Below are 22,205 nucleotides of genomic sequence, written 5' to 3' on the forward strand. Positions count from 1 at the left end.
GGCGGTTCGCGCCATTGCCGGAAGTCGATAACTGCCTGATGATGCTATTCAGCAAGCTCCATCATATTGCGGGTTTCCACAAGGCTTTTGTAGTCGATACGAAAAGCTTGGCGAAACGAGCAGGGATTATGCCATGCAGCAGCATCGCCTCGGGGTTTCCAAGCCTGGAACCGTCGCTCGATAGACGTTGGCGGTATTCGTAATACAGGAACCTACGAACTTGATCGTGGTCGCGGATGGAATACCTCGCTGCATCCTTCGTGTGGGCGCTCTCGACGCCTGCGTTCGATGTACCAATATGTGGCATCTGCCGAATTTAAAACTGGCCACGTCTTTTTCGGTAAACGTGGCATATGCCACGTGGTGCCATTTCGCATCACATCACATGGGCGGCTTCCTTCGACCGCTCATGGTCGCGCTCCTTGCGCTCGCGGTTACCTGCATGGCCCTCGGCCAAGAGTCGCTGCATGAAGTCGACTTCCTCGAAGACTACTTTTACGTGGAGGACGTTGACGTCGTCGTCCAGACTGCGCCCGTGCCGGAAGGCCTTCCCGCCGGACGCATCGAGCTCACCCACGACCACCTCCAGCCGTACATGGACCTCATCGTAAGTGCGAAGCGGACGCGCCACGTGCTCGTCTTCCTCTCGACCTCGCATGAGGCCCGCGACTCGTTCGTGCGCGCAGTCCGGGCGCTCCAGCACCGCGACGAGGTCGACATGTACTTCTTCGCCGTGCCCCTTGTCGCGTCCGATGATGCATTCGAGATCACGTTCAAGGATGCTCACAAGCTCTCGTCGATCCCGGACGATGGTCTCCACATCCTCGCCACGTTCGAGCCCAACGCGCGCTATGGCCTCCAGATTGGCCGCGAGAACGCGAGGCTCGTGGATCCGTCCGTGCTGACGCCGAGTACGTGGACCGAGAAGCTGTCGGGCGTCGTGCAGGAGATGCTGGCGCCGCCCGTCGTGGTCAAGCCGTCCGACTCGTCGCTTTCGTCGCTGTTCCTGTACGGCGCCTTGGCGTACCTCGCCTTTGTGCTGCTCCCGCGCTTGTATACGAACCGCGCGTCGATCCTTCCGGTCGTAACTCGTCGGTCGACGTGGTTTCTCCTCTGCGTGTTCGTCATGTACCTCTCTCTCTCGGGTGCGCTGTCATTGCATGTACTGTCCATCGCATCCCCTCATGCGTCCTAGGCACCTTCTTCACCATCATCCACGGCTCCCCCCTCTTCTACTTCAACGCAAACGGTCCGATCTACCGATTCCCATGGCATGCTCAGCACGGTCTTCTGTAGGGTTCTCGCTCATGCACCCGTCGTCGCAGCGGCAGTTTGCGCTCGAGGGCTGGACGCTCGGCGGTATGCCCCTCGCTGTCTCGCTCGTGCTCGTCGCGGTCTCGGAGGCCATGCCGTTTATCCTTGGACCCGACAACCGGTTCCACGCGGCGACGATGCTCCTCCTCGCGTTTGCGTTCCTCTGCTTCTTCGAGCACGTGCTCTTTACGACCAAGAACCGCTGGTACCGCCTCTTCTAAGCGCTGGGATAAGATGCACTCTTATGTCTCCATGGCCTTTTGCTGCGCTTCGACGATCTTCTCCATAAAGGCGTTGACTGCGTCGAGCTTTTCTTGGCAAATGTTGCGCACTTGGTCGCAGTACGCGATCGCGTCGGCCGAGCTTGCGAGCCCCGACGACTTTTGGAACACGTCGAGGTGGTCCATCTCGACGTTGAGGTTGAGAAACATAAAGTCGAGGAACCCGCGCTGCGCATCGAGGACCGAGTCAAGGAGCTTCTTGAGCGGCGGGTCGTTCTCTGTGTCGGGGACGCCCATCATGGCCGCGGCTTCCGCGTCCGGCTCGGTCGTTTCGCCCAGCGTGTGCTCGGACGCGTCTCCAAAGCTGCTGCGCGCGACGTCGCCGCCGTCAAACGACATGTGGCGCTTGGTCAAGAAGACCTAGCCGCGTTGTTTTCATATCGAACGAAGACAATCTGTCCAAACATTCGTGGAGGTACCTGCGTCGGGCGTACGAACACGCCGTACTTGTCTTCGCAGCGGAAATAGTACTCGCCCTTGATGCTCCCGTCGTTCTTGCCCGACGGTGTATCGAGCTCGACGCCGAGCCAGAGGCCTTGAAACCCAATCACGTCCCCTACACTCAATGTCGATCCAAGCGGATTTGTGCACTGGATCGTACCAATGAAGCGCACCGTGCCAAAGAGCTCCTTCTCCGAGATGCAGACGCGGTCGCCGACGTCGACGTCGCGCTCGTCACTCATGTCATGGCCAATGCTCTCGACCTTGTCTTCAAACTCTGTGTTTTCATCGATCGAGTTGCTCTATCCGCGATGAGAATGCGCGTGGGACGAGGAGGAAATCGACGTACGGCCGAGTAGGCCATGGACGGCATCGCGTCGACGAGCGGCAACGACTCGAGGCGCCGCTGGATCTTGGGGTCGAGCGCATTGAAGAGGACGATGGCACGCTTGGAGAACTTTTGCGTAAAGCGCTGGTACAAGACGAGCGCGTGCGCGCGCACGGACGACGACGCGTCTTGGAGGCCGGCCTTGAGCCCGACCTCGATCTGCGTCACATCGTTCTTATCCAGGACGGCGCTCCAGTGCACGAGCACGAGCGCGAGGAGGCTGATGCAGGCTTCGCGAATGTTCTTGTTGCGGCTCTCGGTCACCATTTCCACAAAATAGCGCAACGTCGGGCCCTTGGTCACGACGTTGGCGACGAGGAAGTCGGCGCACTCGCCGCAGTACGTGCCGCAGACCTTGTTGCCGCCACCTCGCACGTCCAGAAGCACGGGCAGAAGCTCGCGGGCCAGCGGCGCCATCGAGTCGCGCGACACCTATCGGAGGATCGTACGCGCGGGTGCTGCCTCCAAGCAACGTACGCGAGCGATGATGGCGAGGATCGTGCAGACGGCTTTGACCATTTGTGAGCGCAGATCTGTGATGACGTCTTTGAGCGGCTTGAGGAGCCGCCACGCTTCCGGCGGCACGGTCATCGTGGCGGTCCCAATCGTCACGAAGAGGTCTTGGATGTCCTGGAGCGCGGCCTGGCGCTTCTGCCAGTCGTCCGGGTGCTTCTTGATCGTCTCCATGGCCGTCGCGACGCCATTGACAAACTAGGACGAGGCGAGGATGAGGCCATGCCCATGGACGACGTCGGCGCCTACGCTCGTCGCGCTCATGCTGCTGCGGGAACTGGCGACAAAACACCTCGTCCGGATAAATGACATGGTTTCGGGTTGCCCAAAACGCCGATCTTTTGACACGCAATTTTAAAGGTTTTACTCATGGGTTTTACTCGCGAGCCAGGTAGGCAGCAGGTGCATTGCCGCAATTGGTGAGGCACGAAGCGGCAATCCAGCCGCTGTAGCATGCATGCGTCGGTGGGTAGTAGCAATTGCCACCGAGCTGCTAGGTGGTAAGCGGCTCTTTGTTGCCTCTGCGCACCACGTGTACAACTGCGCCTGCGTCCACCCTGCAAAGCACGATTTGGATCGCGCGTAATGGCAGTGGGTGCACGCACCGCAGCCAGACACTGAACGGCCGCTTGGTGGTGGCGTGATAAGTGCTGCTGCAGTCAGTACGGCGGTTGATGATGATGCTGGAAACGAGAGGACAATCGTCGCATTCGTTGGCGCCACTGAAGCCGCGTCCAAACCGTCAAGAGCTTGGCGCACTGGTTTGGAAAAGACGTAGCCGTCGTGGCTGTCCCAGTTGATGCTCCACGCCATCACACCACGGTACAGTACGACGGGTACATCGTCTTGGGCTGGATCGTGTCGCAGCCGACGCTTTGCACGTTTTCCAAATCCAAGTCGATGCCGTCCAAGTCCTACTTGGTCAAAAGACTCGAGACGCTTGAGACGAAGTTGGCTGTCTCGGTCGCATCGCGCAGCGTCATGTTGGCCGCATAGCGAGAGTGCGACGATCTTGCCGGACGTGCTGCAATGTCAGGCTTTTGAACCATAAACGTTGCAGGCTGCAACGTTTATGCGCTTGCTGGCGTCCTTGTCCTCGTCGGGGTCCTTGTTTTCGAGGACGTTGTCCGAGCTCAAGTCGTGGTCGTCTTCGCTCGAGTTCGCGCTGGCGTCGACGTCCTTGTCGTCGCCTTTCGACCATAAATCGTTTTTTTGGCTCAAGAATGGCACCTTCAATACAAACATCAAGTCTAATTCTTCCAAGGAGCACTTCCTGGAAGCCCAGACCGGAGCACGGACGCCTGTTGTCTTCGAGTGAACGCCATAGACAGGCACGCTGCTTTCCCAGCGTTCTCGCTGCTTCCTTCCCACTTTCTTCGCCTACAGGGCTTTGTGATGTGGCTCCCATCCAGCTCGTTAAGCCCATCGCTGTCAACCGTGCAACGACGCGCGAAGTTGAAGTTGCCGCGCCATCACCAAAGCCTCCAGCAGAGGAGCGGACGAAGCGCGCGCGCCGACAGCGGCGATGCCCGAGCTGCAAGAAGCCAACCGACCATCACCCGCGGGACCCTTCCAAGCTTGCCGAAGCATGCGAGGTCGGTGTTTACGCAAGACTCCTACGCGCCCTGCACAAGAATCATCGCCGCACGTGTGATGCGTCGTGCGCCCACGTCATCATCACCAGGAAGGGTGGGCAGTCGGACCTCGAGTCCTGCGAAGAACGGTGGGCCTTGCTGTCGCGCGCAGCAGATCCAAGCGCTCGAGCAGGCCCGGAACTATTTCGGCGTAAATTGAATACATGTCCTGCATTGTGTGACGTTGGTGTCACCTGGCATGCTTCCTACACAGCCCCGATTGCCGGAGCTCCGCTCCTTGTATCGCCCGCAGATATCGGCCTTCGTATCGCAGCTTCACTTAACACTATTTACAATGCCCAATCGCCTTTTGTGATTTCTGGTATTGTTCTTGGTTTTTAGCCAATCAAACGCTGTGATAGATAAAAAAAATTGCAACGGGAGTCAAAGGTTCGCCCAAAGGTTGCCTCCGATGCATACTATTTACGTGACTCGCACACTATTTGAAAACAAGATCCACCGACCATGCTGCAGCACTTGCTGGTACTACACCCCGGTCGCAACAGCCCTGGAAGCGACGCTGCCGTTGCGTAGGTCGGTCTCTACGTGGCGCTTGTCGTGGCGCAGAGCGAGAACGCAACGGCGGTGGTGCGATTTCTCTGGCCGCCGGCTGGCCACATGGAGCCGTCGTCGACGCTCCGCGTGCGCTTCGAGGTGCCACCGAGCGACGACGGCTACATTGCGCTCTCGAGCACCAAACTCAATGGCCTCTTACAGGTCCATCCCGATACCATTGAGCTGCAAGGGATCGAGCCAGGAACGCACGTCGTTGTGGCGCAGGTCCACGACAAGCAGCACACGCCGATGGGACCGCCATCGATGCTGCGCGTCGAGCGCGTTCTCTCCAAAGCCGAAGCCGATGCCCAGCGCAGTCGCAGTCTCAAGCCACGAGTGTGGCTCACGGCGCTGCCAGCCGTCGCCGCCCGCCGTCCGCGTCGTCGCACGCTGTGCTTTGTCGGCACGAACGGCCAGTTTGACGGCCAGCGGCAGCTGTGGTTGCACATGATCCGCATCCTCTCGCGCCATCCCTCCGTGACCTACGCCTTCCACGTACAACGCTCTTTTGTGTATACAGCGTTGCTTAACATGTACTATAGATGATTCGTCTCGAAGCTCCGTCAACGCGCTTTGATCCGTTTGCAACCAGTGACGTGCAGATCACGTACGCACCTATGCAAGTCTCAGTGGAAGAAGCCGCGTTGTACCAGCTGACGACCAACACGACGATGGAAGCCATCGCCGACTACGTCGAACACGGTACGTCCGACGTCCCCGCGCACGTTCCGCGACTCTGGGCGACGTTCCTCCGCGCGTTTGCGCCGTGTGAAGGCGGCATATTGGTACTCGCCAACTCGCGCGACCACGGCGACCGCGTCCTCGCTCTCGTCGCCAAGCACGTGGGCGCTCGCGGCGTTCTCTTTGATCTCTCGAGCGTCTTTCCCGTTGCGAATACCGTCGACGCACTCATTGGACCATCGACGTACACGCTGGAACATGAAAGCGTCACGAGCACAATCACAGCGAGGTACCGCCATGTCATCCCACCCGGCATCGACGCACACGTCTTTACGCCCGCTGCCACGCCGAAAACCAACCGCTGCCTCATTGTCGGCTTCCTTGGTCGCCTCGCGCCAGAAAAGTCGCTCGGTCTCCTTGCGCGCGCCGCTGAGCTTTTGGCAGCCAAGCGCGACCTCTGTCTCGTCTTTCGGTGGATCGGTGAAGGCTCCCATGCTGCGTACTATCAGCAGTACCCTGTTGAGCTAATCGGAGGCATCTACAACGAGACCGCACTCGTCCACGAGCTCCAGTCCTGGGACGTGGCTGTCCACCCGGGCCTCCAAGAGACGTTTGGGATCGCCAACATTGAAGTCATGGCCGTCGGTATACCGCTCGTGTGCTTTGGTGTGGCCGGCACGACCGAGTACGTTCGACACAACGAGAATGCGTGGGTCGTTGACGAGATTCATGCGGACGCGCTCGCTGCGGGGATCGAAGTCGTCGCCAGAGACAGCGGTTTGCGGCACCGGCTGGGAGCTGGTGCACGTGCGACGGTCGAGAAGCGGTTTACGTGGTCGGCGACTGTCGCTGCATACGACGAAGTGTTTGGCCGACTCATGAGCGCACCACGAGACAAAGCTGCGACGAACTTACATCGATAACACTAGTACTTTCTTCTAGCTACTTCAGAGCATATCAGCGCTAGGTCTTCTCTCGACGAGGTCCCTTGCTCTTATCTACTCGGGCTTTGCGAGCGCACTTCGGTCTGTTGAACACACTTGGTTTGCAACCCTGCAAGCTGTGATCGAGGTTACATGGCCAGTCGCTGTCGTCAACGATGTCCATCACAGCTGAGTACACGGCGTACTATGCGACATTCAATAGCCTTCTCGTGCTCGGATTTATTGCTGTTGTCTCGGGCCTTTGGCCTGTTGGCCATACAGCGCACCAGTCCCTCGATTGCGCGAGCTACCAGGTCATATTTCAAGTGCGCTGCACGTCAGCGACGATCGCGATTGGCAGTAACGCGCGGTATCTAACACCTGTGGTCATCGTACTTATCTGCAACGCCGCGTGCTTTCTCAGCACGCGCTGGTCGCTGCGCAAGCTCAAGGAGCCCTTGACCGACTCACTCTTCTTCTCGAGAGGCGCCAAACACTTGTACGTTCACGACCGGCACACATACCAAGGTGTCTACTACCTCGACCGATCTTTCGGCGTCCTCACGGGCCTCCTCGCTGCGTTTCCGAGGTCGCTTGTACCTATTTGACATCAAGATCTGGCGGCTTGTCGTCATTGACCATAACGACACGAAGTACCATCACGCGAAGCTGCGTCTGGCGTCTCATTTGACTGATTAAAATGCTGCGGTGACGTGCGGATTCAATACATGTTGAAGTTCATTCTATACCAATTTGTGAAACGAGAACGTGTGCGTTCTTAATATACACACGGATATCACACTCGTAAACAAGGCAGTGAGATCTTGAAGGGGTGCGATGGCCGACAAGGACCGGTCGATCGCAGTGAACATCCGCGACTTGGATCAATGGAACCACTTGCGCGAGAACGCTACGGAGAAGCTCATCGGTAGCGTCGCCTTATCAACAACATGGTTAAACATGCTTGGTCGTAGTCATCGATATGTATCAAGAGTGGTGTGGCCCGTGCAAAGTGCTCGAGCCAACGTACCGTCGCATTATCGGTGACACGGCGTCTGCAGAAACTCGGCTTCAATTCGCAGCAGTAGATCTGCATCCTACACAACCAGTATATTGATGACACGATTGTAGGTATGTTGCACCACGGCAAAGATTGAGGGCGTTGCCGAAAACCCAACGTGCAAGCCGCGCTTTGTTCTGTGGCGCGTTCGTTCCTGTGCATACGAGTCAACTTTGGCATCATCCTGTCGCGTAGGACAAAAAGTCCGTTGGCGAAGTGCTCGGTATCAACGTGCCCGCACTCGAGGCCCTCATCAAGCAAAATCTTCCCGCAGCCAAAACTGAGGAAGACGCAGCGTAGTCGCCGCATCGGGCGTCCATGTACAGAAAGCATGACAATGAAACTTCGACATTTGTGCAGAGGGCTGATCGACCATCCAGCTACGCGGCGCATGTGTTGGGCGCTCGAGCAAACGCATGCTTGCTACATAAAGCCGATTGGAAACACGTTGCATGGCTGGTAGCACAACGAACCTTTCCCGCGGTACAGTGCCCGAGTATAGAAAGTCGCCGTATTGTGTCGCGGGATCGTTGGGATCTTTCTTAAGCTTGGGCCCCGTGGAGACCGTGTCATGTCGATCGTGAGGTGGACGGAGGGGCAAGAAGCATGGTGTGGACATTGGGTTGCTGAGATCCCCAAGGATGTGGCCGTCGCTACTCGTTCCATTCGTCAATTGTTAAATCGAGCATGTAGCTGCACATGTAATCGAATGGTAGATCCAACCACGCAAAGGGTAGTGGGGCCGCCTCGGGGTCCATGGAGGGGTCCTTGTAGCCCTTGCAGCGCTTGCACATTTCTCTACAACACGCACAAGATCAAGCTTGAACGTCACGTGTGATCACGACGCACCGATACGAGAAGTTCTAGTGGTAACCAAGCACCAATGGGTTTTGAGATCCGACATCGATGATTTGCAGAGCGTACGTGATTGCCTATGGAGTGCGTGAGGAAACGGTGCTGCGATCGAGCACATCGTACCACATTTCAAGCATTTCCAGTCGCCCTACATATGTGCTTGAAGGTTGGTTAGCGATCCGAATCGCATCGTACCGGCCACCACGTCATGTGTGCGAGCCTCTTCTTCGGCTTCTGGGAAAGAAACCCAGCGCAGGATGACGTAAATCACGGTCGATGGTCTTTTCGATGAGAATGGTACGGATTGCGGCTCTTTCGCGGCCGTGGAATTGCCCCATAGGGCTGCAACCGCAGCATCGACAGTTCTACGACATGAAGATCGTGGACAGGCCATGATGGAATCGCGAAGGGTTGTACGGAGGGGTGTCGATGGGAAAGTCCGAGAGCGCGAGTGCGTGGTATACCCTTCGTATCGTCGTTGCCTGGTCGTCTTCATGCACAGGCGAGGCGCATGTCATCGCACTTGTCTCTTCCGGCTCTAGGTGCCACATGGCACAACCGCGGTAGTCACAGGGCTCATCGAGAAGGAACGAGAGGTCAATGGTCTTGTCGATTGGTGGCAGGGGCGGCTGCTTCGTCATGTCGTCTTCCTCGAGGTAGTAGTCCTACATGAGGGGTCCATCATGCACAGCTCTTCCTCGCCCGGACTCTTCGTTGCATGCAGTACCATCGTCGTCTTGGCACTCCCTTAGGCTTCGCGGCTAATCGACTTGTGATTGCCGCCAAAAGATCGCTGCATACGGATAACAGGAATATACGGATAATCACCATCGCCCAAAATCCATATATTACACTATATACATACGTCAATAGAGCGTATATCTAAATACTGTGTATTACATCGCCATGATGTCCACACGCTAGGATACCAAGGGCACCGTACTGAGCATACACCACGCGCCTCGGCAATCAACTAGCACTTTAGGTTGTATTAAGGCCCACGGCGCATCGCCCATCCTTGGCAAAGTACGTATATTGCGTGCTTGGGCAAAAAATGGTCAAGACTATATTGGTATTACACTAAATATCGAGTGGTCGAGCAAGTGCAACCTCATCTTTTGGTTGCGATGGCGAAGCGCGTGGTGACCTTCGTGACTGGCAACAAGAAGAAGCTCGAGGAGGTCGTTGCGATCCTCGGCTCGGACTTTCCGTTCGAGGTGCGAAACGTGTCGCTGGACCTGCCCGAGCTCCAGGGCGAGCCCGCTGACGTCTCGCGCGAAAAGTGCCGTCTCGCCGCCGCCAAGATCCAAGGCCCCGTGCTCGTCGAGGACACGTCGCTCTGCTTCAACGCGCTTGGCGGCCTCCCGGGTGTGTACATCAAGTGGTTCCTCGAGAAGACGGGCCATGAAGGCCTCAACAACCTCCTCGCCGCATACCCGGACAAGTCGGCGTACGCGCAATGCATCTTTGCGTTCAACGACTTTAGCGCCGGCGAGGCGACGGAGCCGATCGTGTTTGTGGGCCAGACCCATGGCACGATCGTTCCGGCACGCGGCAGCACCGACTTTGGCTGGGATGCGGTCTTCCAGCCCGATGGCTTTGACCAAACGTTTGGCGAAATGGACAAGGCGACCAAGAACACCATCTCGCATCGGTACCGGTCGCTGGAGAAGCTTCGCGCGCACGCCCACACGACCAAGTAGGAAGCATAACATGGAACTCTACCTTGGTCTTTTTCAGTGTCGGACCATGGCGGTGGAAGGATTCGATTCCTGCGTAACGGCTTGCGATGGACGAGAGGAGACAGCCGTTCGTCGTCGTACGCGTGCAGGAGCCGACGGACGAAGCCGAGAAAGGCCTTGGTGTCGTTCGCAACGCCGTAACGTGGATCCACCATGCTGAGGAGCGCGAATTCCGGTTTGGCGACGTCGTCGCCGCCGCCGAGCTGCCGGACGTTGTGACCGAGCGCGTGATCGACACGCTCCGTCATGGCCGCCACGCCGCCGTCCTCTCTCTTGGCCAAGTGCGTCTACCGATCTCGTCCAATGCCTCTCACATCTGATCTAGCGTGAATCTGGTAAAACCACAGCCTTGTTTGATGCGGATGTGGGGCTCGTCCATCACGTGGCGCGAGGTCTCTTCGCCCTCGACGTCGCTGTGCGCATGAGCTTCATCGACGTGTACGCGGACAAGGTCATGGACATGCTCAAAGGCAAGCCGACCAAGTGCCGACCGCTCTACCACCGGTCCATCGGCGCCTATGCAAGCGACCTCGCGCGCCTCCAACTGTCGTCCTATGGCGCGTTTGAGAAAGTACAAAATCGCATCGAAAGTGCAGACACGATATGTGGTTTAGACGCTGGCGCAGGCCCTGCGCGCACTCGCCATCGACTGCATCGTCGAGAATCGCGTCCACGGCCTGTCGTGCCGCATCCTCTCGCTCTATATCGAGCACCAACCGCACGACCTCTGGACACGTCTGGACTTTGTCGACATGCCGGCGTCGGCGCCGTGCCATGTCACCCAAACCGAGACGGACATGGGTCATATCATGGAACAGGTAAACCGTCTACAAGGTCGTCTGTTGAATGTGTTTAGGGGTATCGACACGTGCACGCGTGCTGGAAACAGCTCGCCGACGGCGACGATCCAGCGACGATCTCATTCGGGTTGACGGCGACGGTATGGGTCTTCTGTCGACGCCAGTCGAATTAAATAAGCTCTAGTCCACGCTGCTACAGCACATGCTTGGCGGCATGGCTGACGCGGTTGTCATCGCCAACGTCGTGCAGTCGGCGCTCCAAAACGAGGTGCGTCTCTTGATACCTTGATACATGAAAACTGATGCTCGCGAGCACAGGAAAATCTCTTGACGCTGCGGCACGCAACGCTGCTGCAAGCCATCCCGTCGCGCATACCATCGACGCCATCGACGATTTGCAGTCTCTTGTGTGACATGGACGAAGACCTCGTGGCGCTGCGCGACCGCATCACGTGGTTGAAAGCCAAATTGCAGCTCAACGACGCCGGGCCTGCCGCGAGCGGAGCTCTCGAGCAAGAGCTCCAGGCCAAGCGCCAAGCGACGCGGCACATTGAGTCGCTTCGCGCCGACTTTCAAGTACGATTGCATCTATCCACCGTTTCTCATATGTAAGCATCTTGAGGGTAGAAGGACGCGATCGAGTACCACCAGGACGCGCTCAAGTTTCAGTGCGGCGTCGACGGTCTCGGTATCAGTCTCGGCGCGTCGCTCCTCGAGCACGACAGCTTGAACGTCTACCTCGTGCGACTCCACGAAGAGCGTCTTTTTAGCTCGTGGTTTCGTTTCAACGTCGCGGCCAACGACGTCGTCGCAGGTCGCCTCGCGTCCTTCCAGACGCCGCTGGACAAATACCCTGGCATCGTCCTCTTTGGGGGTGGCGCCATGGTGCGCCACTGCCGATTTCAGATGTCAACGCCGCCCAACGTCGAGCTCGTGCCTGACGAAGGCATCTGCCTCATCAACGGCGCCGACGTCTCGGAGCGCACGACGCTACAGCACGGCGATGCGCTCACGCTCGGTCGCCGCAACGTCTTTCGCGTCTTTATTCCGCGCGTCCACGCACTCGAGCCGCTGGACTTGCGCAACTTTTACCAGCGCGAGAGCGTCGTGCGGGCGTATGCAACGACGCAGGACGTAGGGCCTGGCTGCGCCGAGCGCCACTGCCACGACGCGCTAACTCGGATCGTCGATCGCATCGTGACCATTCGAGCCATGCACCGCGACGGCATGAGTTCCGGCCACATTCCTGACGCGGAGGCCATGGACATCCACGACATCTACCTTCAAGTACATACATGCATGCCACCATGTTTGGGTGCCAATGCAAGATGACTAGAAAGGTGCCGCGCTACACGCGAGTGTCATGACCACCGAGATGCGCCTGGCGACGATTCGTCGGCTCTCGCTCAGCGCGATTGACGAGATGAACATTTTGGAAACTCGGTAGTTTGCTCGTCTTCCGCGTCGGCAGGGATCCTCACGCACGTAGCATTGCAATGGGGTATGCGATGTCGCTCCTCGACTACGTGGACGAAGCCAACGTCATGAGCAAGGAAGTGAACGAGTCCCTTCTCGTCCGCGCCGTGCCCATCATCCAGCACATGGTCAATAACGACGACGACGCGCCCATCGATCGGGCTGAAGTACGTGCGTCGAGTGTCAATAGTCTCTTGCCAAATGCAGTACGTAGCTCCAAACCGACCTCTGGATCGTCTTCCAGCACCGCGCGCGTCCCCGGCAACGCATGATCATGCGGCCGCAAGACTTCTTCCTCCGACTCGCGCTCCTTCGGTCGTACCACGCACAGCTCGTCTCGCAAGAGGCGTCCAAAGCCCAGAATCCGTTTGTCGTTGACGACGGCGTCGAAGAGCTCATTGGTGTCGCGCCCGTGTACTTGGGTCGCCTTGCCTACTACCTCGACGTGGACGAAGCCGTCCCGATCGTCAACCGGACCGGCAGCATCACGGGCCACCTCGTTGTGAGCGTCCAGCCATACATTGAAGAAAAGTTCTATGACGCTGTGGCGCGGCGCGAGGTATTTACGATGCAATGTGGCATTGCTTGCGTGTCCTCATGGCTTGCAGGTCGTGCGCTATACGCACTTTGCCGACATGGACATTGACAAGGACCATGAGCTCGCGACGGCGGTCGGGATGCAGACGCACGTCGAGTTTCATGTGACCGTCCGAGGCGCGCGGGGCTGCCGTCGTCGCTCAACAGCAACGTCTTTGTCGAGTATGCCTTCTTCGACGACGAACGACCTCGAGCGACCGAGCCAAGCCCGACCAAGTCGAGCCACCCGGTGATCCAAGAGACGTTTGTACACCGTGTGCTTGTGACAGACAAGCTTGTGCACTACCTTCTCCATGGCGCCGTGACCTTCCAGGTACAATTACGACTACCGTAATGCTGAGTCGGTAGCAGTCGTGCAGGTGTACGGCTACCGCGGCGACCACATCCACCTCCGCGACGCACCAGATAAGGTAGGCTCACTGAAGAGTATATCTGCGGCGTTGGTCGTAGTGTCCTCTTCTCTTGGGTGCGTCCTCTCACCTTCACGCGCTACGGTATCAGGCCTACTGGTTTGACTTGGAGACCAAGTCGCTCAGTGCCACGATCCACGCCCTCGAACGCAAGGTGGATGGGCTCCAAACCCAGCTGCGACTCGCGCAAACAAAGTCCGACGTCCCATCCCCCGCCGACGTCTCCTCTATACTGCACGAAGAGAAGACGATGGAAGATACCGTCACGGCAAACAGCAATATGGCACCGCTGGTAAGTTGACCTGGATCCTGACGCCACTTGTGCATGTCGCTCTAGACGCCTGGTGCAAAAGGAACCAGCGAGGAGGATCGGGATCGAGCTTGCTTGGATCACGCAGCGTCGTGGCGGGGTACGATCATCAAGCAGACGAGCATCGTCGGCCGCACGCTCCGCGCAAAGTCCATCGGCAGCGTGCTCTCGGCGCAACGATCCGGTGTCTGTGCCGTGCAGTAGCCAACTCAGGCTCGTGGAAGAGCTGTCGATGCGTCATAGTACAGTATACTACTCCATCGCTCCAACAGCAACCAAAAAGAATCTCTCTGTCAACCAAGCCATCTTGTCGACATCTTGGATGAGGTGGTCGGACAGTGCGCCGTACTGGTGTACGGAGGCTGCCGTGGTCGGACAGTGCGGAGGCTGCTTCAAGCCGCCTGTAGCGACAAAGAACCGACGCCTACGTCCCACGCTTGCTGCAAACCGACGGCAACTTTGCACGAAAAGCGGGTGCCACGCGGCCGTGTCACGCGCCCGGGTCTAGTCTACGCCCGTCGCCAGCTGGTTCCGCGTTCTAACACGGCTCGCATCACCGCGCAGTATCTTTTTTTCACATGTCCCGCGAGCGAATGCGATATGTGCCGGAACGTCAACGCCACCTCAACCTGTACGATGCGCGATTGCTATCACTTGCTCCTAGTACATACATACAAAAAGCCCGAAATCGCTTCCTACCAATCGCAGTTGCGTCCGAGCGCGATGGGACCGACCAGCCCCCGTCTTCACTGCAACTGCTTCAAGTGGCGTCTTTCAATTGTGGCGCTGCCACGTGGTGCGCACCCGTGATGGGCGGCCAATCACAAGTGTCCATGGCGATCTAGCAAACCGCGATAAAACGGTCGCCACGCAGCGCGCCACGTGGGACATGACACGACGATCCACGTCTCTTCGAGCGCGCTGCTGATCCGCGCGGGTAGAAAGGGCGCGCGCACTGCGTGTTTTTGACGGGCAATAGACAAGGCATCGCGAAGAAGCAAAATGTTAGTAAATAGTATACGTGCAGGAACAAGCAAGACACGTCTAGGCGGAGAAGGGTACAAAATGCAGGTACTAGACGACGAGGATGTTGGCGGCGTCCGACGTGATGCTCTCGTCGTGCTCGAGCGACGCGATGAGAAAATCGAGGCAGTCTTCGAGGCTTGGGACCGCGTCGACGACGACGCACTTGTCGAGTATTACGTTCTTGGGCGTCGCGAGGGTCGACGCAATCGTCTTCTTGGGCTCCGACTTCTTCTTGGGCGCTGGCTTCTTGGTGCGTTCTTTGGGCGACGCGTCGCCGTCATCGCTGCAGTTGCTCGACAGGTCGACCGCGCCGACGTTGAGGCTCTTGAGGTGGCAGAACGCCGACGGCTTCAAGTCGAGCACCTTGACTTTCGAGTCGGCGCCCGTCGGCGTCATGTTGGTCGGCTGGTGGTGCTTGTCGACCGGAAGCGTGATCGTGTCGTGGTGGTGCATGTGGTGCATGTGGTGGTGGTGCATACGGTGGTGGCTCTCAGTCGTCGACGAGCTCTCGCTGCCGTCCTTGTCGTCAATGGACGGGCGGCGGACGTGCGTGTCTTGGGGCCCGACCTGCTTCTTGCGGCGGCGAAGCCCGCGGTCGCGGCGCGCAATCTTTTCGCGGAACTTTTGCGCGTGCGTTTGGGTCTGGCGCACATTGCGCGTGCGCACCATGGAGGCAATGACCTTCCACGGGCCAAACGGGTAGAGCTTGGACGCCTGGAGGAAGCGCTCGTGTTCTTCGAGGGTCCACGTGCCCTTGCCTTCGTTGGTCGTCTTGCGGTGCTTGCGCGGCGACATGTTGCCCGGGTCGCAAGGGAGCTTGGTGTGGATGCCCATACTAAGAATGTGGTAGGTTGGACTGAAATTGCAAAGTGGGGCAAAAGAGAATCTTTCGCGCTAACACAGAGAAATGAGCCGACGTTGAACGCAATGGGCTAGAGAAACGCTGGGTTACAGTCGCTGGGTGACTGGGATCGAGTCCCACCCTCGACCATCGATCAGATGGTGCACAATACCACATACGCTCGACGGCATCGCATTGAAGAACCGCTCCCATCTCTACAGCAACGACGACGTCGTGCTCCAACGCGGTTGTTGGACGCGTCGATGCATACATCGAAGAGGCTCGTCCAAGACCCTGCGTGGCGGATAGTATGGAGGTTGCATATTTCTCTCCCCTGCAACGCGCTTGTATATACGTTTGGCAGCTCTTCTTTGCGCTTGACGCGTGGAAACGACTTGAGCAGAGTGGGCGGACGCGACCGAAGAACGTGAGAAACCTGGGTCCCGGACCACGGACGATTAAACGCGGCACATGGTTATCTTGTCTTTGACCCTGCACCGCGTATGTGCACGAGACGACGACACCGAGAGGACGTGATGGCCCTCGTACGTATCGACACTCGTCGCAAGCTACACGATGCTGCTCGTGATTCGACGTCAGCTGGGCCGCTTGGATTTCGATGGTTCAATTGATATAAACTGGACCTTTTCGCGTGATAAACGCAAGTTGGACCGCGTCTGCGACCTTGTTTTCGACGGCGCGAGACAATTTGGAGCACACGCCGTCGATATCTTGTCTCTGCTTGCTTTGTACACTCGACCTTTACATTCGAGTAGCTCGAACGAAGTATTGGATAGCGTCCTCTTCTGCTTTGCCGGTCGCGAGACCACAACAGTACGGTACGCTTGCTACTCCCGGTAGCAAATGTGCGACGAGGTCGCGCCAATCTCCTTGTACTAAGACCGTTTGCACCTTGCCTTTTGTGCAACAAGATGGTTGTGATTGCGCGACGTCAAGCCCCGGCTTGAGACGCCAATCTGACCAAACCGCCGCTGTGCCGAGGCCCCTCTCAGTACATTACGACGGCGCTGCATACCGCGCGCATTCGTTCGCGGCCACGGAGAAGCTGCGCGTCTTATCCATGAATTCACGTTGCGTTTGATAAAGAATTGGCCTCGGATCTTTGAACCTGCGATGTCAACGAACACGCTCGATTTGCAGCGTGGTCGTGTCTACGCCTCAAGCCTGTCGACGTCCCCGAATAGCCATGCCGCAAAGGGCCGCTTGCTACACACAATGGCTCTCTCCGTCGTCGTGAGTCACGGGCACGGAAGATCGCGCGGCCTGTTTATGGTTCAACCCGCTAGTCAGGCTGATCGGCCATCTGAGTTTGCCGCAATCGCATTGGCTACGAAACAGGCGAAGTTCGAAGGTTGGGAAAATCTTCGGCGAACGGACAGCGATGCCCAAGCCGACCGGCAGCGTGCCATTGCCGCGCCACCAAAAGCTCCGAAGCAACGACGATGGCCTCAACGATGACGAGAAGAATGGCTTCGAGACCATGGCGGTGCAGTCCTCGTCCTCGCCTCGGAAGCGGGCCATGCACTGCGTCGTGTCATCACCCGCCCTGCTCGCGATTGTCGTGCTCGTCGCTGGCGTCCTCGTGCTCATGGCCCTCGTCTCGTTCTCGGAGGAGGAGGCGACGATGGCGATACAGGCGCTGCCGCCGAGCGTCGCAGCGCTCATGGATACGTCCGTCGCCCCATGCGATGACTTTTACCAATATGCGTGCGGCGCGTGGATCGCCAACACGACGCTGCCGTCGGACCGGTCGCGCTACTCGCGTTCGTTTGACAGCATCAAGGAGGCGAACGAAGCCATCTTTATGGAGATCGTCCACGACAAGTGGCCTCTTCTCTCGGAGCTCTTCACGTCGTGCATGGACACGGCGACACTGGATGCGGTCGGGGCGGCGCCGCTGGCCGCTGGCATTGCCACGCTTCGCGCGGCGACCACGAATGCAGATCTCGTGCGTGCCATGGGCGAGCTCTCGTCACGCAGTGCGCTCTCGTTTCTTGTGGACGCAGGTATCTACGCCGACGAGAAGAACTCGACCATCAACACGCTCCACGTCTCGCAAGGTCACCGCATGCGGATTCCGTCAACTTACGACCGTATCTACTGTAGGTGGTCTCACGTTGCCCGACCAAGACTACTACACCAACGCCACCCGATTTGCAGTGTTTGAGCCCGCGCTCCGCACGTATGTGCGCGAACTTCTGACGCACATTGCGTATCCCAACGTTACCGAGGCTGTCGAGATTATTGTGGCGCTCGAGGTGAACCTCGCACGCGCGAGCGTGGCCACAACCGCGCTGCGCGACCCGCTTCGTACGTACAATGTTGTGCGGGACATCAATGCGAGCTACCCGCTGGTGCTCGGAGCGTTCTTTGCCGGCGCCAAGCTGCCGCTGACGCCGACGTCGCCCGTCATTGTCGCGACGCCGTCGTTTCTCAACTACACCGAGACACTGCTGGCGACGACGCCACTGCAGTCGCTCCAAACACTGTTTGTGTACCAGTACACGGCGAGCATGGCGCCGGTGCTGTCGTCGGCCTTCCGCAACACGTCGTTTGCGCTCTATGGTCGCGCGATTGCAGGCCAGGAGCACCCACGACCGCGCGAGAAGCAGTGTCTCTCGAGCGTCAACGAGTATCTCGGCGAGTTGCTGAGCCGGTAGCAACGACAAGCCGTTTCTCGTGCTGGCTCAACATACCACGTTCTGTAGCTACTATCTGCAAAAGACCTTTCAGCCACAAGCGCTGGCCGCGATTCAAGCGCTGGTCGCGTCGCTCGTCGAGACGTTCCACGGACGGCTCGCGGCGGCTGCATGGATGGACGCGGGGACAAAAGCTGCAGCGATCGCCAAGCTTCGCGCCATGTCGTCGCTTCTGGGGTACGTCCGTCTTGCGCTTCGACGCGAGTTGACCCTTGTGTAGCTACCCGTCGCGGAAGCTCGCGTACACGGGGCTGGCGCTGACGCCAACAAATTACTTTGGCAACGTCCAGCAACTGACGCACCTCCTGCACGCCCGTGCTGTCGCCAAGCTCCGTGTACCGGTTGAGAAGAACGAGTGGCTCATGCACGCGCACGAGGTGAACGCGTACTACAACCCGCTGGCCAACCAGATTGTGTTTCCGGCGGGGATTCTCCAGCCGCCCTTCTTTGACGCGCACGAGGACCTCGCACGCAACTATGGCGCGATTGGCATGGTCATTGGGTACTCTATGCGGCGCTTGCCTCGATAAGAACGTAGCGTTCGGTAGGCACGAAATCACGCACGGCTTTGACGACCAAGGGCGCAACTTTGATGCAGTCGGCAACATGCAGCCGTGGTGGTCGGACGCGACCGCCCGGCGCTTCGAGGCCAAGACGGCGTGCATCGCCACGCAGTATACGTCGATGGCTGTCCGCAACGAGTCGTCGGGCGAGCTCCTTGGACATGTGAACGGCCGCTTGACGCTCGGCGAAGCCATTGCTGACATCGGTGGCCTCCGCGTCGCCTTTGACGCGTACACGGCAGCGGTACAGATTGCGTCTCCGTATCCTCCGATCCGATATTCACGCGTGGAATGTACTTCTAGATCCATTCCAAAGCGCGGGAGAAGCTTTTCTTTCTCTCGTTTGCGCAGAGCTGGTGCATCAAAGCGACCGACCAAGCGCTGCGGGTACGCTCGACGCTCTGAAATCGCTGCCTTTATGCACCAAGTAGAGCTCGCTGGACGACGTGCACCCGCCGGCCAAGCAGCGTGTGAATGGCGCCGTCATGAACAACGAGGCGTTTGCGCGTGTGTTTACGTGCCCGTCGGGCGCGCCGCTCCATCCGCGCGAGAAATGCAACGTCTGGTAAACCTGTCGACAAGCATCGTGACCCACCGCCTCTGTACGACACGTTCTCCTGGGTAGCTCCTGGGAATATACGACTCCGCGAAATAAAGATGGCGCGAAGAACGTACAGTCCAATTTGCCCGTCTCTGTCAGCAGGGTACAAAGACCACCCACTTGACGAACCTTTTCGTTTCCAGCACGCTCGACATGTCAGTGCTGCAGCCCATGGATGCAGCCAATTGATGCAGAGTGTATTACGCGGAGACGTCGTGGCTCTATGTGCGCTGCATGCTTGATAGACAGGCCGCGTTGCACCGATATCCGGATATTTGCAGCGTATACGGATGCGCCCCGTGATTGGTGGAGGCGGGCGTCATCATCATCATCATCAGCCGCATCAGCAGCATCGAGATGGCCATGCACTGGAGCGACGACGACGAAGGTTACGAGAACGAGCAGCCGTTCATGTGGCTCGAGGGCGACTCGCTCGCGCCGCCGTGCCAGTCGGACTATGACATTGTCCAGGCCATCATCGACTTTGCCAATGTCCAGCCCACCGACGTACGCCTTTCGCGTGTGAGATGATGATCACGGAGTACATCATAGGTTGTCTTTGACTTGGGCTGCGGCGACGGCCGCATCTGCATTGGTGCGGCCCGGCAGCACGGCTGCCGCGCTGTCGGTATTGAAATCGAGGCGCCGCTCATCGCCAAGTTTGAGCAGTCGATCGCCAAGTACAAGCTGCAGGACAAGGTGCGCATGCTGCACGCGGACCTCATGGACGCCGACCTCTCCGAGGCGACCGTCATCGTGACGTACTTGTTGCCGGAAGCGCTCACGTTGCTGGCGCCCAAGCTCGAAGCCGCCTTAACCCGCGGGTGTCGTATCGTGAGCAACACGTGGGGCATTCCGGGCATGACGCCGGCCGCGCGCGTCGACGTCGGTCAGTACGCCAACGTGCCGTTGTACCTCTACACTTTGCAGTCGTAATAGACGTACTCGAGTATGTCGACGCTGATACTACGCACACGCTTTATCTTCTCTTCTTATCTAGTTTGTCTTCTTCCCCTCGCTCTCGACGAGGCGCATGGCCACATCGCGCACGAGGCGCATCGTCGCGCTAAACTCGTCGCCGGTCGCGGGCACGTACTTGTCGCAAAACACCACCGCGTCTTCGTAGTGCCCAAGCGAAATCGCAGTTTCGACCACCATGCGGAAGACCGAGCGCGGTGCATCGGCCACGTCCGTCGCCGACTTGCCGGCAAAGGCGAGCTGCGCGAGCTCGTACGCCGCGTCGAGCGACCGCGCATCGAGGTGCAGCTTGAGCATCGTCTCGACCGCCTTCCACGTGAGCTCCATGTCGTGCTCGATCGCAAACTCGATCAAGCGTGCGCACGATGCAGCGTCTCTTTGCCGGGCGTACAAGTGGAACGCCGCGCCGAACACGAGGTCCGAGACACGGAGGACGTTGGGGACGCTCGCCACGTGGGCCAAGAGTGCATCTGCGGGCAGCGAGCGTACGAGGAAGGGCACGTAGAGCGGCTGCAAGAGTGCGGGGCGCATGCGGATGTCGTGCGCCTGCATCGCCCGCACGAGCGGCTCGACATCGACGAACGACGTCTCGGGTTTCTGAAGCAGCGGGGCAAGCACCGACTCGAAGAGAGACGGGAGCGCGGTCGCCAACGACGGGTGCGCGATGTACGCGAGAGCCGCTTTGGCGGCGATGCTCGGTGCGTGGAAGCGCAATGGCAGCAGCAGCGTGGGCAGCAGCGTCGACGGCGGCAAGATCAGCGACGCGTTAGCATACGTCATCAAAAGGTCGGACGCGTCGTCGAGGCGGTTGTGGATCAAGCAGCTCTCGATGAGCTGCGACCAGAGCGCCGGTGGCACGAGGTAGCCGTGGTCGGTCATGAGCTTGGCCGACGCAATCGCGGCCTCGATGGTCGGCGCCAGAAACCACGGATGTTTGCCTTGGGGCGGCGTTGCATTGCACGCAAGCGCATTCCGGTAGTGATGAGCGTCGAGGTGCACGCGGCCCACGCAGTGCTGCAGCACGTTGAGCGCCTTGTGCCCGCGCTTGAGCATCGTGTATGCGTACAGACCTTCGAGCACAATGTCCCGCCGATCTTCGCACCAAAGCTCTGTCTTGTACTCTCGCTTGAGCGCGCGAAAGTACAAGGCGGCTTCCTCATAGCGTCCAAGGCGGTTGAGGGCGCCGAGCAGCGCACTGAGACCCGCGTTGTCGAGGCAGAGCTTGCGCGGGTGCATCTCCACGTACGCCAAGATGACATCCTCGTAGCGCTGCGCGCGGAAGAGACGCGCGATCTCGGCCGACGCCACCGCGTCCGCATCGCGCCAAATCTTGCAGTAGGCCTTGACCGACGGCGGCTCGACAGCCGCAAAGGCAGCCGCTTCGCCTTGCAGCTGGTGCAGCGCTGGGGCCTCGCTTGCCTGCACGGAGAGAGAGAGCGCTCGCCTGTGCATCGGCGCCATGGACCGCCCAAGAGGCGCCACGTGGCGCATGGCGG

General features: G+C 58.8%; 11 protein-coding genes across 11 annotated transcripts; 8 read left to right on the top strand and 3 right to left on the bottom strand.

Moving 5' to 3' along the window:
- Positions 1-379: 379 nt before the first annotated feature.
- Positions 380-1,535, top strand: SPRG_05847 (hypothetical protein; the record flags this gene model as incomplete). The annotated part of the gene is made up of 3 exons (XM_012344427.1): positions 380-1,145; positions 1,196-1,249; positions 1,297-1,535. Exons 1-3 carry the CDS (start codon positions 386-388, stop codon positions 1,533-1,535), a joined length of 1,053 nt encoding a protein of 350 aa, XP_012199817.1. The 5' UTR covers positions 380-385.
- On the bottom strand, positions 1,525-3,224 carry SPRG_05848 (hypothetical protein). The gene is made up of 6 exons (XM_012344428.1): positions 3,187-3,224; positions 2,902-3,135; positions 2,386-2,856; positions 2,197-2,338; positions 2,015-2,151; positions 1,525-1,955 (listed from the first exon to the last, which is right to left on the bottom strand). The coding sequence occupies exons 1-6, from the start codon at positions 3,199-3,201 to the stop codon at positions 1,557-1,559; spliced, it is 1,398 nt and encodes a 465-aa protein (XP_012199818.1). The 5' UTR covers positions 3,202-3,224; the 3' UTR covers positions 1,525-1,556.
- Positions 3,225-5,036: 1,812 nt separating this feature from the next.
- On the top strand, positions 5,037-6,760 carry SPRG_05849 (hypothetical protein; the record flags this gene model as incomplete). Its single annotated transcript, XM_012344429.1, has 3 exons — positions 5,037-5,054; positions 5,106-5,621; positions 5,669-6,760. 3 exons carry the CDS (start codon positions 5,037-5,039, stop codon positions 6,728-6,730), a joined length of 1,596 nt encoding a protein of 531 aa, XP_012199819.1. The 3' UTR covers positions 6,731-6,760.
- A 146-nt stretch (positions 6,761-6,906) lies between these two features.
- On the top strand, positions 6,907-7,338 carry SPRG_05850 (hypothetical protein; the record flags this gene model as incomplete). Its single annotated transcript, XM_012344430.1, has 1 exon — positions 6,907-7,338. One exon carries the CDS (start codon positions 6,907-6,909, stop codon positions 7,336-7,338), a length of 432 nt encoding a protein of 143 aa, XP_012199820.1.
- Positions 7,339-7,567: 229 nt separating this feature from the next.
- SPRG_05851 (hypothetical protein) lies at positions 7,568-8,090 on the top strand (the record flags this gene model as incomplete). Its single annotated transcript, XM_012344431.1, has 4 exons — positions 7,568-7,658; positions 7,705-7,814; positions 7,862-7,936; positions 7,986-8,090. 4 exons carry the CDS (start codon positions 7,568-7,570, stop codon positions 8,088-8,090), a joined length of 381 nt encoding a protein of 126 aa, XP_012199821.1.
- Positions 8,091-9,736: 1,646 nt separating this feature from the next.
- Positions 9,737-10,374, top strand: SPRG_05852 (Ham1 family protein). Its single transcript, XM_012344432.1, has one exon. The coding sequence runs from the start codon at positions 9,773-9,775 to the stop codon at positions 10,346-10,348; it is 576 nt and encodes a 191-aa protein (XP_012199822.1). The 5' UTR covers positions 9,737-9,772; the 3' UTR covers positions 10,349-10,374.
- Positions 10,375-11,601: 1,227 nt separating this feature from the next.
- Positions 11,602-14,281, top strand: SPRG_05853 (hypothetical protein; the record flags this gene model as incomplete). The annotated part of the gene is made up of 11 exons (XM_012344433.1): positions 11,602-11,763; positions 11,815-12,474; positions 12,524-12,630; positions 12,677-12,830; positions 12,878-13,222; positions 13,272-13,370; positions 13,424-13,573; positions 13,620-13,670; positions 13,762-13,962; positions 14,008-14,014; positions 14,069-14,281. The coding sequence occupies 11 exons, from the start codon at positions 11,602-11,604 to the stop codon at positions 14,182-14,184; spliced, it is 2,052 nt and encodes a 683-aa protein (XP_012199823.1). The 3' UTR covers positions 14,185-14,281.
- A 688-nt stretch (positions 14,282-14,969) lies between these two features.
- SPRG_05854 (hypothetical protein) lies at positions 14,970-15,863 on the bottom strand. The gene has a single exon (XM_012344434.1). The coding sequence runs from the start codon at positions 15,838-15,840 to the stop codon at positions 15,055-15,057; it is 786 nt and encodes a 261-aa protein (XP_012199824.1). The 5' UTR covers positions 15,841-15,863; the 3' UTR covers positions 14,970-15,054.
- Positions 15,864-17,249: 1,386 nt separating this feature from the next.
- Positions 17,250-19,729, top strand: SPRG_05855 (hypothetical protein; the record flags this gene model as incomplete). Its single annotated transcript, XM_012344435.1, has 7 exons — positions 17,250-17,928; positions 17,975-18,524; positions 18,577-18,744; positions 18,788-19,069; positions 19,116-19,374; positions 19,434-19,517; positions 19,562-19,729. 7 exons carry the CDS (start codon positions 17,250-17,252, stop codon positions 19,697-19,699), a joined length of 2,160 nt encoding a protein of 719 aa, XP_012199825.1. The 3' UTR covers positions 19,700-19,729.
- Positions 19,730-20,068: 339 nt separating this feature from the next.
- Positions 20,069-20,704, top strand: SPRG_05856 (hypothetical protein). Its single transcript, XM_012344436.1, has 2 exons — positions 20,069-20,238; positions 20,284-20,704. Exons 1-2 carry the CDS (start codon positions 20,089-20,091, stop codon positions 20,665-20,667), a joined length of 534 nt encoding a protein of 177 aa, XP_012199826.1. The 5' UTR covers positions 20,069-20,088; the 3' UTR covers positions 20,668-20,704.
- SPRG_05857 (hypothetical protein) lies at positions 20,698-22,200 on the bottom strand (the record flags this gene model as incomplete). The annotated part of the gene is made up of 1 exon (XM_012344437.1): positions 20,698-22,200. One exon carries the CDS (start codon positions 22,198-22,200, stop codon positions 20,728-20,730), a length of 1,473 nt encoding a protein of 490 aa, XP_012199827.1. The 3' UTR covers positions 20,698-20,727.
- Between the last annotated feature and the right edge of the window lie 5 nt (positions 22,201-22,205).

This window comes from Saprolegnia parasitica (genome assembly GCF_000151545.1).
Source record: "Saprolegnia parasitica CBS 223.65 unplaced genomic scaffold supercont2.18, whole genome shotgun sequence".
NCBI lineage: Eukaryota > Oomycota > Saprolegniomycetes > Saprolegniales > Saprolegniaceae > Saprolegnia > Saprolegnia parasitica.